The sequence below is a fragment of the Oryctolagus cuniculus genome, chromosome 15 (genome assembly GCF_964237555.1).
Source record: "Oryctolagus cuniculus chromosome 15, mOryCun1.1, whole genome shotgun sequence".
NCBI lineage: Eukaryota > Metazoa > Chordata > Mammalia > Lagomorpha > Leporidae > Oryctolagus > Oryctolagus cuniculus.
The window spans coordinates 27174514-27187538 of record NC_091446.1 but is presented as its reverse complement, the minus strand read 5'-3'; the positions used below and the strand labels follow the sequence as shown (position 1 = coordinate 27187538).

General features: G+C 52.3%; 1 protein-coding gene across 3 annotated transcripts in view; it reads left to right on the top strand.

Annotated features, from left to right (window-relative positions):
- Positions 1–11416, top strand: part of WBP1L (WW domain binding protein 1 like) — a 71586-nt gene extending 60170 nt beyond the window's left edge. For all 3 annotated transcript variants that reach the window (XM_002718584.5, XM_051823543.2, XM_051823544.2), the window contains exons 3-4: positions 6428–6589; positions 7873–11416. In XM_002718584.5, the coding sequence (XP_002718630.3) occupies positions 6428–6589; positions 7873–8615 (905 nt within the window). In that variant the 3' untranslated portion in view covers positions 8616–11416. The remainder of the gene's footprint in view (positions 1–6427; positions 6590–7872) is intronic.
- The last annotated feature ends 1609 nt before the right edge of the window (positions 11417–13025 follow it).

Below are 13025 nucleotides of genomic sequence, written 5' to 3'. Positions count from 1 at the left end.
AACACCAGCAGCCAAGGTCCCCTGGGAAAGAGCAGAGTATTCATCTTGTTAAGTGTTCCCTGAGGCCGTGGGACCCTGGTGTGGACAGAACTCTTCCAAGTGCCAGGCAGTGTTAGGGTCTTCACCCCAGGAGCAGCCCTGGCAGGTATACACTTCATCTCCGTGTCTCGGGCTCAGGGCATGAAGGTACCACTCAGTTGGTCACAGCTAAGAAGTCAGCCTCACTCCAAAGCCACTCTCTTTCCAGCGTGTAAGCACCAGACTGCAAGGATGATGGGCCTTGTTCACAGACGGTCTTGAGTGCCGGGCTAAGCACCTTCTAGGCGCATGTTTAGCCTCCACCTGAAGGTACCTTCATGGAACACATAAAGCAAAGGAGACACTGGGAGTCCAGCAACGAACTCAGCGTCACAAACCCTGAAGCCTGATCTCCCAGTTCTCATCCCCGTGCTCTTCTCAGCCGTCAGCTACAGTGTCCAGGGGGAGGTTGAAGTTGGGAATGTCCTGGGATGATTTGGGAGAATTTCACTCAGTCGTTAGTTTTCCATGGTTTGGTCTTTAGTGGAAAGAAGGGAGTGTTTCTGGTTGGTGGAATTTCCAACAGAATTAGCCAATTTAGTCAGTGCTGCAACTTGTTTTTTTTCATCTGCTAATTTTTCTTTCTTGCTTGCTTGCTTGCTTTTTGAAAAGCAGAGCAACAGAGAGAGGGGGACAGATATCTTCCATCTGCCTATTAACTCCCCAAATGCCTACAACAGCCATGGCTGGGCTGAAGTCAGGAGCCAGGAGCTCCATCTGGAACTCTCATGTGGGTGGCAAGGATCCAGCTACCTGAGCAATCACATGCTGCTTCCCAGGGTGCACATTGGCAGGACACTGGATTGGAAGCAGAGGTGGGACGTTAGTTCATCTTAAGATGCTCGCGGTCGACCTGCTGTCAGGAAAGGCCCACAGCATTTGCCATGCTGAGCTGACTGGCCACAGGGAGCTGGGATTTCCTTCTTTTTTTTATTATTATTATTATTATTATTATTATTATTTTGACAGGCAGAGTGGACAGTGAGAGAGAGAGACAGAGAGAAAGGTCTTCCTTTGCCGTTGGTTCACCCTCCAATGGCCGCCGCAGCCAGCGCGCTGCGGCCGGCGCACCGCGCTGATCCGATGGCAGGAGCCAGGAGCCAGGTGCTTTTCCTGGTCTCCCATGGGGTGCAGGGCCCAGGCACCTGGGCCATCCTCCACTGCAGTCCCTGGCCACAGCAGAGAGCTGGCCTGGAAGAGGGGCAACCGGGACAGAATCCGGCGCCCCAACCGGGACTAGAACCCGGTGTGCCGGCGCTGCTAGGCAGAGGATTAGCCTAATGAGCCGTGGCGCCAGCCTCCTTCTGCACCCCAGTTAGAACCCAGCTCCCCAGTGGTCCCGGGTTTGATCAGTAGCAGGGGCTCTAATACCAGCTGATATAGCACCTTGTTCAAGGTGGAGCTCAGTAAATAGGGGTTGACTGATTTTCCAGTGAATTTTGCCAAGCATAGAAACTAGATGCAAACTTGGACTTGTTCCTAACCCATGTTTTTGTGTTAATACTTTTTGAGGATTGAAAGTGAAATTTAAAGGAAACTCTTCCCATCTGTGGGTATGCCTGAAACAACAATAATAAAAGGCTAGGGGCCGGCACTGTGGCATAGTGGGTTAAACTTCCGCCTGCAGTACCAGCGTCACATATGGGCGCCAGTTTGAATCCCGGCTGCTCCACTTTTGATCCCACTCCCTGCTAATGGCCTGGGAAAGAAGCAGAAGATGGCCCAAGTGTTTGGGCCCCTGCACCGTATGGAAGACCCAAAAGAAGCTCCTGACTTTGGATCAACCCAGCTTTGGCCGTTGTGGCCGTTTGGGGTTAGAACCAGCAGGTGGAAGACATCTCTATCTCTCTCTCTGCCTCTGCCTCTCTGTAACTCTACCTTGCAAATAAATAAATACATCTTAAATAAATAAATAAATAAATAGCTAGTGAATACCAAATATCAGGCTTGGTTCTGAGTAGTCTATAGTATAATTAGTTTAGTTCTCAATGATAGTTGGGTAATATAGATACCATTATTCTCCACATTTTACAGATGAAGTCACTGAGTTAGAAAATGGTTTTGTGGCCAGCGCCGTGGCTCACTAAGCTAATCCTCCGCCTGCGGTGCCAGCACCCTAGGTTCTAATCCCGGTTGGGGTGCCGGATTCTGTCCTAGTTGCTCCTCTTCCAGTCCAGCTCTCTGCTGTGGCCCGGGAAGGCAGTGGAGGATGGCCCAAGTGCTTGGGCCCTGCATCTGCATGGGAGACCAGGAGGAAGCACCTGGCTCCTGGCTTCGGATCAGTGCAGTGTGCTGGCCGTGGCGGCCATTTGGGGGGTGAACCAACGGCAAAGGAAGACCTTTCTCTCTGTCTCTCTCTCTCTCACTGTCTAACTGCCTGTCAAAAAAAAAAAAAAAAAAAAAAAGAAAAAGAAAAAGAAAAAGAAAAGAAAGAAGAAGAAGAAGATGGTTTTGTGGCCAGCGCCGCGGCTCAATAGGCTAATCCTCCGCCTGCGGCGCTGGCACACCGGGTTCTAGTCCCGATCGGGGCACCGGATCCTGTCCTGGTTTGCCTCTCTTGCAGTCCAGCTCTCTGCTGTGGCCCGGGAGTGCTCAGTGGAGGATGGCCCAAGTGCTTGGGCCCTGCACCCGCACGGGAGACCAGGAGAAGCACCTGGCTCTTGGCTTCAGATCAGCACGGTGCGCTGGCCGCAGCGGCCACTGTGGGGTGAACCAACAGAAAAGGAAGACCTTCCTCTCTGTCTCTCTCACTTTCTACTCTGCCTGTAAAAAAAAAAAAAAAAAGGAAATGGTTTTGTGAGTGGGGATCTGAACCCAGGCCATTGGCCCCTTCCAAATACGCAGTTATGGTTTTGGGAACGCTGGCCAGATGAAGTCCCGAGTCGCTGCAGTCTTCATTTCCCAAGTTCAGGCCTTTGCTACAGTGACAGTGGCAGGTGCTGGTAGCACTGAGAGCTGTGAAGAGCCAGGGAAGTCACGCCATTCGGGGTGCGGGTGGAAGGAGACTAACTTACAGCTGCTTGGCTTCCTAGTGGGGAATTTCCTGCCAGTTCAGGAGTGGTATTTTCCCAAGTTTGTAGTGAACTCTGGGACACATGACTCAGTTCCTACAGTGGACTGCGATTGTTTTTAAAAACATGTTTTCCATTTTACTTAGCATGACATAGCAAGGGCACAGCTTTCCCAGTTGTCTTGAGGAAGGCACGTGTTTGAGGGACACAAGGCGAGAGGGCTGTAGATTTGTATTTCTCTCCTGTTCGTGACTTTCATTAGGCCTTACTGTTTTAAACTCTCTCCTTTGGTTTTTAAATCTTAGCTAAAAGGTTAAAATGTGGCCCATCTCCGTAGGGACCAGTCTGAGTATTCTCACTTCGGAAGGGGAAGGGACCCAGCTGGACTACAGTGGCTCCTAGGAGACCCAGATTTGTGAGGTTCACGTCGGGTTGTCTCCCGCCTTACTTCCCATCAGGGGTCTTTTCTGTTCCTGTACTAACATCTTATCTGGCTACCACGTGTGTTCTGCTCTTGAATTGGTTTCACCCCGGTTTTGATACACACAAATGATTCCTTTGTGGACTTATGTTAGAAATAAAGAAGGGCCGGGGCCGGCACCGTGGTGCAGTAGGTTAATCCTCCGCCTGTGGTGCCAGCATCCCGTTTGAGTGCTGGTTCTAGGTAGAGGATCTTCTATCTGCTGGTTCATTCCCCAAATGGTCGCAATGGCCTGGGTTGGATCAGGTTGAAGCCAGGAGCTTCTTCCGGGTCTCCCATCTTCCACTGCTTTTCCAGGTGCACCAGCAGGGAGCTGGATGGGAAGTAGAGTAGCCGGGACTTGAACCAGTGCCCAAATGGATGCTGACACTGCAGGTAGAGACAACATTCTATGCCACAGTGTTGACCCCTACTTTCTTTCTTTCTTAAGATTTATTTATTTATTTATTTGAGAGGTAGAGTTACAGACAGTGAGAGGAAGAGACAGAGAGAAAGGTCTTCCTTCCATTGGTTCACTCTCCAAATGGATGCAACGGCTGGAGCTACACCGATCCAAAGCCAGGAGCCAGGTGCTTCTCCTGGTCCCCCATACAGGTGCAGGGCCCAAGGACTTGGGCCATCCTCCACTGCACTCCCTGGCCACAGCAGAGAGCTGGCCTGGAAGAGGAGCAACCGGGACAGAATCCAGCACCCCGACTGGGACTAGAACCCGGGGTGCTGGCGCCGCAGGTGGCAGATTAGCCTGTTGAGTCGCGGCACCGGCCCCTTTTTTTCTTTTTTTAAACAGAATTAACTCATTGTGATAAGATGCATGTATGTGTAAATATGTTTTAAATATATTTTTTTGAAGATTTATTTATTTGAAAGAAGGAGAGATGGAGATAGAACGCTTCCATCTGCTGGTTCACTCCCCCAAATGGCCACAGCTGCTGGAGTTGGGCCAGTCTGAAGCCAGGTGTTAGGAGTGTCTTCTGGCTCTCCCACATGAGTTCAGGGACCCAAGTACTTGGGCCATTCTTGGCTGAATTCCCAGGCATGTTAGCAGGAAGCTGGATTGGAAGTTGAGCAGCGAGGTCTTAAACTGGTGCCCACAGGGGATGCTGGTTCTGCAGGTAGCAGTTTAACCTGCTCTGCTATAACACTTTCCCTGATTTCTTTCTTTCTTTCTGTCTGTCTGTCTTTCTGTCTTTTTTTAAATTTTATTTATTTGAAAGGCAAGCTACAGAGAAGGAGAGACAGAGCTTTAATCTGCTGGTTCATTCCCCAAATAACGGCAGCAGCCAGGGCTGGGCCAGACTAAAACCAGGAGCCAGGAGCTTCTTCCAGGTCTCCCATGTGGGTGCAGGGGCCCAGGGACTTGGGCCATCCTCCACTACTTTCCCTGGTGCATTAGCAGGGAGCTGGATTGGAAGTGGAGCAGCTGGGACTTGAACTGGTGTGCATATGGGATACTGGTGTCGCAGGTGCTAGCTTTACCTGTTATGCCATAATGCTGGCCCCCTGATTTATTTCTTTATTTCAGAGGCAGTGTACAAAGAGAAAGATCTTCCTTCCACTGGTTCATTCCCCAGATGCCCCAGTGGCTACAGCTGGTCTGGGCTGAATTCAGCAGCCTGGAACGCCACCTGGGTCTCCCACATAGGTGGCAAGGGTCCAGGTACTTGAACCATCTTCTGCTGCTTTCCCAGGGATGTTAGCAGGGAGCTAGATAAGAAGTGGAGCAGCCAAGACTCCAGCTGGCGCTCATATGGAATGCCTGTGTCACAGATGGTGGCTTAACTTACTGCACCACAATGCCAACCCTTGGAAATACTTTTTAAAAGTTAAGCACAGGGCCGGCGCCATGGCTCACTAGGCTAATCCTTCGCCTAGCGGCGCCGGCACACCGGGTTCTAGTCCCGGTCAGGGCGCCGGATTCTGTCCCGGTTGCCCCTCTTCCAGGCCAGCTCTCTGCTGTGGCCAGGGAGTGCAGTGGAGGATGGCCCAAGTGCTTGGGCCCTGCACCCCATGGGAGACCAGGATAAGTACCTGGCTCCTGCCATCGGATCAGTGCAGTGCGCCGGCTGCAGCACACCGGCCGCGGCGGCCGTTGGAGGGTGAACCAACGGCAAAGGGAGACCTTTTTCTCTGTCTCTCTCTCACTGTCCACTCTGCCTGTCAAAAAAAAAAAAAAAAAAAAAAAAAGGTTAAGCACAGGACCACTGCAATGAGAAGAGGAAGAGCTGTGGGACTTCTCCTTCCTCTCCCTACTCTCCCACTCGCCCCCGACTCTATCCACAGAGCAGAGAGGAATAAGGGAAGGCTGTTAATGGCCTAATGCAAGTACAGGCCAAAGGGAGGTGGGAGCAGATTGTTTGTGGCAGTGGGAGATGGAATTGTACCAGATTATAGAGGGAGCGGAAGAAGTCATTTGCACTCTCCAGGGAAGAGATGGGCCTGAGGCAATTAGAATTTTCCACCTTCACTTTAGTGATTCTTTGATTACAGAGGCATACAAGGTAGAGAAAGCCTCCGATCTTTTTGATGCTGTCAGGAGAACCCTAAAAATTCCATTGTCAGAGGCACCTCTGAAGCCCCTTGTGATTGTGAATCTTCGAGTTGAGGGTATGGAGAGAGGGGAGATGGGTGCCAGGAAAATGTTAAGCATTTTCTCAGAAGTCTCTTCGTGGAGGAAGAAGATGCTGTTTTAAGTGGTGAGCATATTTAAATTTAACACATGGATTAAATGTAAATTAACTGGGTGAAGCCCAACAATGCCAGCTTCAACTATGTGGGCAGTGTGTACTGCTTATCTGAGAGCCACCCCCTCTGGCTGGTGCTCACTCCCTGTGTGCCTCTCTGTCTTGCCCCACCCCAGGGTTCTGGCTGGTGTGGACCATCTTCATCCTCCTGAGCTGCTGCTGTGTCTGCCACCACCGCCGAGCCAAGCACCGCCTGCAGGCCCAGCAGCGGCAACATGAAATCAACCTGATCGCCTACCGGGAAGCCCACAACTACTCAGCGCTGCCATTTTATTTCAGTACGTACCCCAAAGGCTGCCCTGCCCCCGCCTCGGTCCCCCAGGCCCAGACCATACGTTAGTGCCCGGAGCTCCTGTGGCCATGGAGGATTTACCCTCCGTGCCCTACACAGACTGGAGCTCACAAGTCCTGGAACGAGGAGTCCTCCTTCAGCATAGGGGAGCAGGCGTGGTGGATGCGGCTCATGAAGCCACTGGACCCTCCCAGAACTCGCAGTGGCTGGGTTCTGGCCAGGTCCCTGTTCCTTTAGAGGGTTGTTTTGGTATTAAAGGCAGCGAGGTGGATGATGTGAGTGAATCAAGGTTTGGAGTTCACAGTCTGGCTTCCTCCCATTTTGCTTACTGCTGTGTGATATGCTTGAGCAGAGATTGCCATGAAAGGGGCAGGTGTAGGGGTGACATTGGGCCTTCCTAAGAACCCACCAACTTAGACGAGCACTCCTCAGACTTCCTGGACTCCAGTGGAGGCCCAGCTGGGCAGCTTGTCCAAAGCCATTCTGCAGTGTGTTCTGCATAATAAAATGGTCACAGTTACTTCAGTTCCACATCTGGGAGGGTTAAGTGTACAGTGCCTGGCATATAGTAAGTGCTCAGTAAATGCTAGTGATTATTGCTGTGTTGTAATTAGGTCGTCTCTGCCTCCGGGCATTCAGCACCTTCAAAAGATAACTCTCCTGGCATATTATTAATAAGCCTTGAATGACAAAGGCCCCTCCTCTGTCACTGATAACCCTAGGTCTCTTGATCTGTTTGTCTTTCCAGACCACTTCTTGCTTCATAGAATGAGGAGCAATACAGATTGCTAACCTCCCAGAGGAAGTTCATAGCACATCTAGAAGGGTGGGGGAAATAAAAAAGTGGTCGGGAAGTCTTGGGTTAGGTCCCTGACCCTGAGGCCTATGGGACACAGAGGGAGGACTCAGTCTGAGCAGGAAACATGAGACTTAGTGTGCATGTGGAAACAGGTCCATTCTGGGCAGAAGTTATTTCTTGGCCGTCCCCTGCATTTGCATGACACTCTGCCTTAGCCCCAGACAGTCCCGAAGTCCTTGCTTATGAAGCAGCTTCAGGGGATCTCAGATTTCAAGAAGCAGGATCAGGTAACTCCCCGCCTGCCCTCTTTATCGGCAGAGTTGCTCAGAGCCCTCTCCCCTGCCCACACCCAGGAGCCGCGGCCATGATGGAGTGGGAAGGCATATTACGTGTGTTTGGTGTGAACTTTGCAACCTGTCTAAGAACAATTGCCAGTGTAGTAATTTCTCCTCCCTACCTCCCCATTTTAGGGTTTTTGCCAAACTATTTACTACCTCCTTATGAGGAAGTGGTGAACCGACCTCCAACTCCTCCCCCACCATACAGTGCCTTCCAGCTGCAACAGCAGCAGCAGCTGCCTCCACAGTGCGGCCCTGCAGGTGGCAGCCCTGCGGGCCCTGATCCCACCAGGGGCTCCCAGGGGGCACAGAGCAGCCCCTTGTCCGGGCCCAGCAGAAGCAGCACAAGACCCCCAAGCATCGCTGACCCTGAGCCCTCCGACATGCCAGCTGACCAAGCAGCTCCCAAAGCCTCTCAAGTGGAGCCCAGCGGCTCTGTGGCCGGTCTTGGGGAGCTGGACCCAGTGGCCTTCCTGGACAAGGACTCAGAATGTAAGGAGGAGCTGCTGAAAGAGGACAGCTCTGAGCATGGTAGTGCACTCCCCGACAGCAAAGACAAGACACCAGGCAGACACCGCCGCTTCACGGGCGACTCGGGCATCGAGGTGTGTGTGTGTAACCGGGGCCACCATGACGATGACCTCAAAGAGTTCAGCACACTCATCGATGATGCTCTGGATGGGCCTCTGGACTTCTGTGACAGCTGTCACGTACGGCCACCTGGCGACGAGGAGGAAGCGCTCTGCCAACCCTCCGAGGAGCAGGCGCACGAGCCTGGGCACCCCCACCTGCCACGGCCGCCCGCCTGCCTGCTGCTGAACACCATCAATGAGCAGGACTCTCCCAACTCGCAGAGCAGCAGCTCCCCCAGCTAGAGCAGGCCCTGCCTCCACCCAGGAACTTGGCAAAGCACCCACGGTAGGGGAGAACCACAAGAGAAGCATTAACGACTTTCCGAGAGAGTGGCACAGCCACTTCGCTGTTCTTTCTTTCTTCCTTCTCTCCTGCGTTTTCCTACATTTCCAGGTACAGTTTGAGGTGTGGTGCCTCTCCCCACAAGCACAGTGCTGCGGAGGACGGAGAAGCTGTTCTGTGACTCATTCCTCTCACCCCACCCCGTCGTCCTCTACCCCGTTTTCAAGTCTCGTCTCACCTACCTGTCTGGGTCAGAGAGATGTGCGTTTTCAAAGCCCCCAAGGAAGGGGGCTGGGACTGTGCCCTGAGAGGATTCTTTCTGTGCTCTGGTTTTTCTCTAAGAGAACTTTGCCCTGTCCCAGGCCAGGAAAGGCAACCCATCTGGGCACTGGGTAAAGAGGGAAGCTCACAGGTGCCCCAGGATTGCCACCCGTGGCTGCCAGCATCTGCAGAGCTGGGATTGGATTAGTCCTGGGGGGGCAGGTTGGGAGGGGCTTGTTCTCAAATCCCAGGTGACATGATGGGCGCATTGCCGGGCATCCTCCACGCTTCCTCCCCTGGGCCTTTGGCTGGCTGCAGACTGGTATGCAAGATAATCCTGCCTGCTCTTCCTTTTTTTTTTTTTTTAAAGAAACAGAATCCAGCTGAAAACAAGCCTACCCGTGGGCAGGCAAGTTATCTCCTAGGAGAAGGAAGTTTGTGGCTCTTTCCAAAGTGGCCTTCTGGGAGCCCAGCCGCAGTAGAGCCAGGAGATACTTTTTGTGCAGACTTAGACTGGGCCGTCTCTGGAAGCTCTGTGAGCACAAGGCCCTGGCCATGGTGGACGTGCAGCTTCCGCATCTCTGCCCTCTGGCTGTGCCCACAGGACCAGTGCCCTCCTCCATCCCACACGGGGTCGGCGGCTTTCACGGCTCCCTGTTCTTTGTGAGCAGACGGGCTGAGGAAGCGGTGGGTGCTGAGAAGGGGCAGCCCTGCCTCATGCGGTATTTTCTCTTTGATTCTGAATGGGTTTTTTGTTTTGTTTTGTTTTGTTTTGTTTTTTTGTTTTGTTTTAAACTGACCACTTAGGAGAAATACCTTGGTTACCTGTGGTTTTCACGCCCTGTCCCTGCCCCCAACTTTGTGTAGGGTGACGACTCCTTTCCCTATAGCCGACATAAAGAGTCTGAGTGGCCGGAGGGGCAGGGGGCGGGGAGGGCAGCGTCCGGAAGGACCGCAGCACCCTCTTGCTGCTGCTTGGCTCCAGGTGCCCGGTTGAACTTTGACAGTAAGCTGAGCAGAGACAGCAGACGGCCGAAACCGACATTCCCTGCCCAGCCGCGTTCATATGAAGAGTCTGGTTCTTTCCCTACTCTCAAACAGTGATACTTAGTCTAAGCATTGATGTTATGGCAAGAAAGGATATATATATATATATATATATATACACACACACACACACACACACACAAACACATATATGCATATATATGTATACACACGGAAACAGACAAATCCAAGGCTGTGAGGTGAATGAACATCTGTGTTTGGATTCCACAAAACCAAAATCCATGTCGAACAAAATGAAGTCCATACACAATGACTTTTTGGATGATCTGTGTGTCTGTCTGTTGTATGTGAGCCCCGAGCCCTGTAGTCCTGTGAAGATGCTTTGAATGGCAGCCATTCTGCTCCCGTGTGCTGCACGTCCGGAGCAGACGTGGCCCTCTCAAGGTAATTTATTTTACGCATTTACTGTTTACTGAACACATGTCTGACTGTGTACTCGGTGTATCCAGCAGCATTGTCGACGGCAGCCCCTGTGTTTGCCAGAGATTCTGTGCTCAGGGTAGAGGTTTTACTCTGCCCATCACTGCAATTTGCACACTTTGCTCCGTGGCCCCTCGAGGCCTGTGTCCTGTCCCCTGTAAATGGAAACGTGCTCTGAACCTGTCTGCTTTCCTCAGCCGCTCCCAGCCCTCTGACTCAGCGCCTGGGAGGTGTCCACGACCACTTGGACAGAAGGCAACAGTGGTGTTTCCGACAGACTCCTGATGGGACCTAGAGCGGCAAGCCTAGGCTTGAGGCTTTGGTGGGCGTCACGGTGCCACAGGGCTTACCTCCCCCAGCTGAGGCCCAGCAGGCGTGGCCGCAGCCCTCAGATGCCTTCCCCCCACCCTTACGTTGAATCCCGAACAACTCACTGAAGTGTCTCAAAGGAGAACAAGGTTTACCAAAATGAATCCTGCTTCAGTTAACTGATCAAATGGAAGAATTCTGACCCTTACGAGGTCTTTTCCCCAAGAAGAGTGGGGATCTGGTCCGAGTGCTGACTGTTGGAGCCACTGCAGCGCCCCCCCACCCCACCCTAAAGCCGTGAGAAGAAAACTGGACCCGAGGAGCTGGGCTTGATTCCTGAGTCGTGGCCTGGCACCTGCCCTGGGAGGCCACCTGCCAGGAGAGAGAGAGATGGACATAGGGAACTGAAGACAAGCTAGGGGGCCTGGGAGGCCGGGGTCCAGTTTTCCAGGTGAATGAAGAGAAAGGGGTTGGTGGAGGGTTTGGTGCTACAGTGGGGAGATTTGCAAACGCTAACACATTCCTGTGCAAGCCCATCACCATTTGTCAGTTATTGTGCATACGTGTATTTTAAGCAATAAGACTCAGCTGGTCAGACTCCTCTGGGCAGTCTCGGTGACGCATTTCCTGTGCTGTGACTGTTCCGAAGACAGAGTGGCTCTGACCACTGTGAGAAGCCCAAATAAAAGTCAATCCCCCCACACCTCCTGCTCTTTTTTTCTGCCTGTACTTCGTGCCTTTTTCTCCTTTCTTAGACTTCAGCGAGTCACGTCTCAGGATCCCAAATCCCAGGCACTTTTTCATCTTCACACAGACTTGGTGGTGTTGTGTTGCCATTGAAGAGAGGATCCTGGGCCCAGCAGAAGCTGCGAGGCCGGGGGCAGACTGGGTGCTGTCGCTGAGTCCGCACTTTGTCCTGGGGACTTTCCCCGCGTGCGCTCTGTCTGGCAAGGGCATGTTTCTGGCATTTGGAATATTCTGTCAAGTTCTCCAAGCAGGTTAAAATCAGACCTGAAACAGCAGAAGCAAGTTTTGCCAGATACCCCATAGCTGAAACACAACAGTTAAAAGTGGGATGTCTCAGTGATGCAACAGAAATGTGGGTGGGTGCTTGGCCTTCAGTTTGATACACTGTGTGTTCATCTGCCCACTTTGTGCCCAGTACCATGCTGGATGGTAAGGATAATGTGAAAAGTATCTAACGCAAGGCCCCTGGAGAACTTGCATTGCAGTTAATAAGATAAAATGTGTAAGTGGGAAATAGTGGCCTAATAGAAGGTGGGGTGGGGCCGGTGTTGTGCTGCAGCAGGTTAAGCTGCTGTTTGCAACACCAGCATCTTGTACAGGAGTGCTGTGTTAAGTCCCGGCTGCTCCACTTCTATCCAGCTCCCTGCTGACGTGCCTGGGAAAGCAGCAGAAGATGGCCCAAGTTGTTGAGCCCCTGCCAACTGCATAGGAGACCCGGGTGGAGTTCCTGGCTCCTGGCTTCAGCCTGCCCCTGCCCTGGCTGTAGCATCCATTTGGTGAGTGAACCAGTGGATGGAAGATCCCTCTTTCTCCCTGTCTCTCTCTGCCTCAAATAAATAGATAGATGATAGAGCGATAGATAGATGATAGAGCGAAAGACAGCAGGGTGAGGAGAAGTGAGTGGCACAGATTCACTCCTAAGGATGTTTGTTGTCTCAAATGCCAGGCAGGAAGTCCCAAAGCTGGTTTTCGGCACTAGGGGGATTGATTGTTCCCTGGGACAATGAGACTTCTTTTGTGCATTGTACTCAATGCTTAAGACAATCCTGTTAGAACTGGGAGTCAGGTGTCAGCCGAAGACCGTGGGACGTAAGAACCTGCTCTCCTGCACAGGAAGAGGCCACCTCTGTCCTGCACGACCTCTCTTTGGACCACCTGCCAGCAGTGATGTGCATCCTGCAAGGGGTTCCTGCCTCCCCTCCTCCAAATGGATTGCTCACTAATGGATGGAGTCCCTGGGGTGGTGGCAGCAATGTGGCCCTCGCTAGGGTTGCTAGCTGTCAGCCCTGTTGTTTCTGAGATTCCAGTGTCAGATGTGCCTGCACCCCATCTTTGACCCTGGGCCAGAGCATGCTGTCCTGGCCCCTCGGTGACTAGAGGGATGCTTGCTGCCTCCTTCCTTCTAAACTGCTGGGCTCTTCCAGGCAACCCCAGTGGAGCCATGTTGGCATGTAGGGACTGTTCTGTTTAAAACCAGAGGAAGGAACTGAGGGTGTCATCCTTGTCTCTACGCTAAGGTCTAAGTGGCACAAAAACAAAATGTTGCAACTCTTAACTGACTGTTG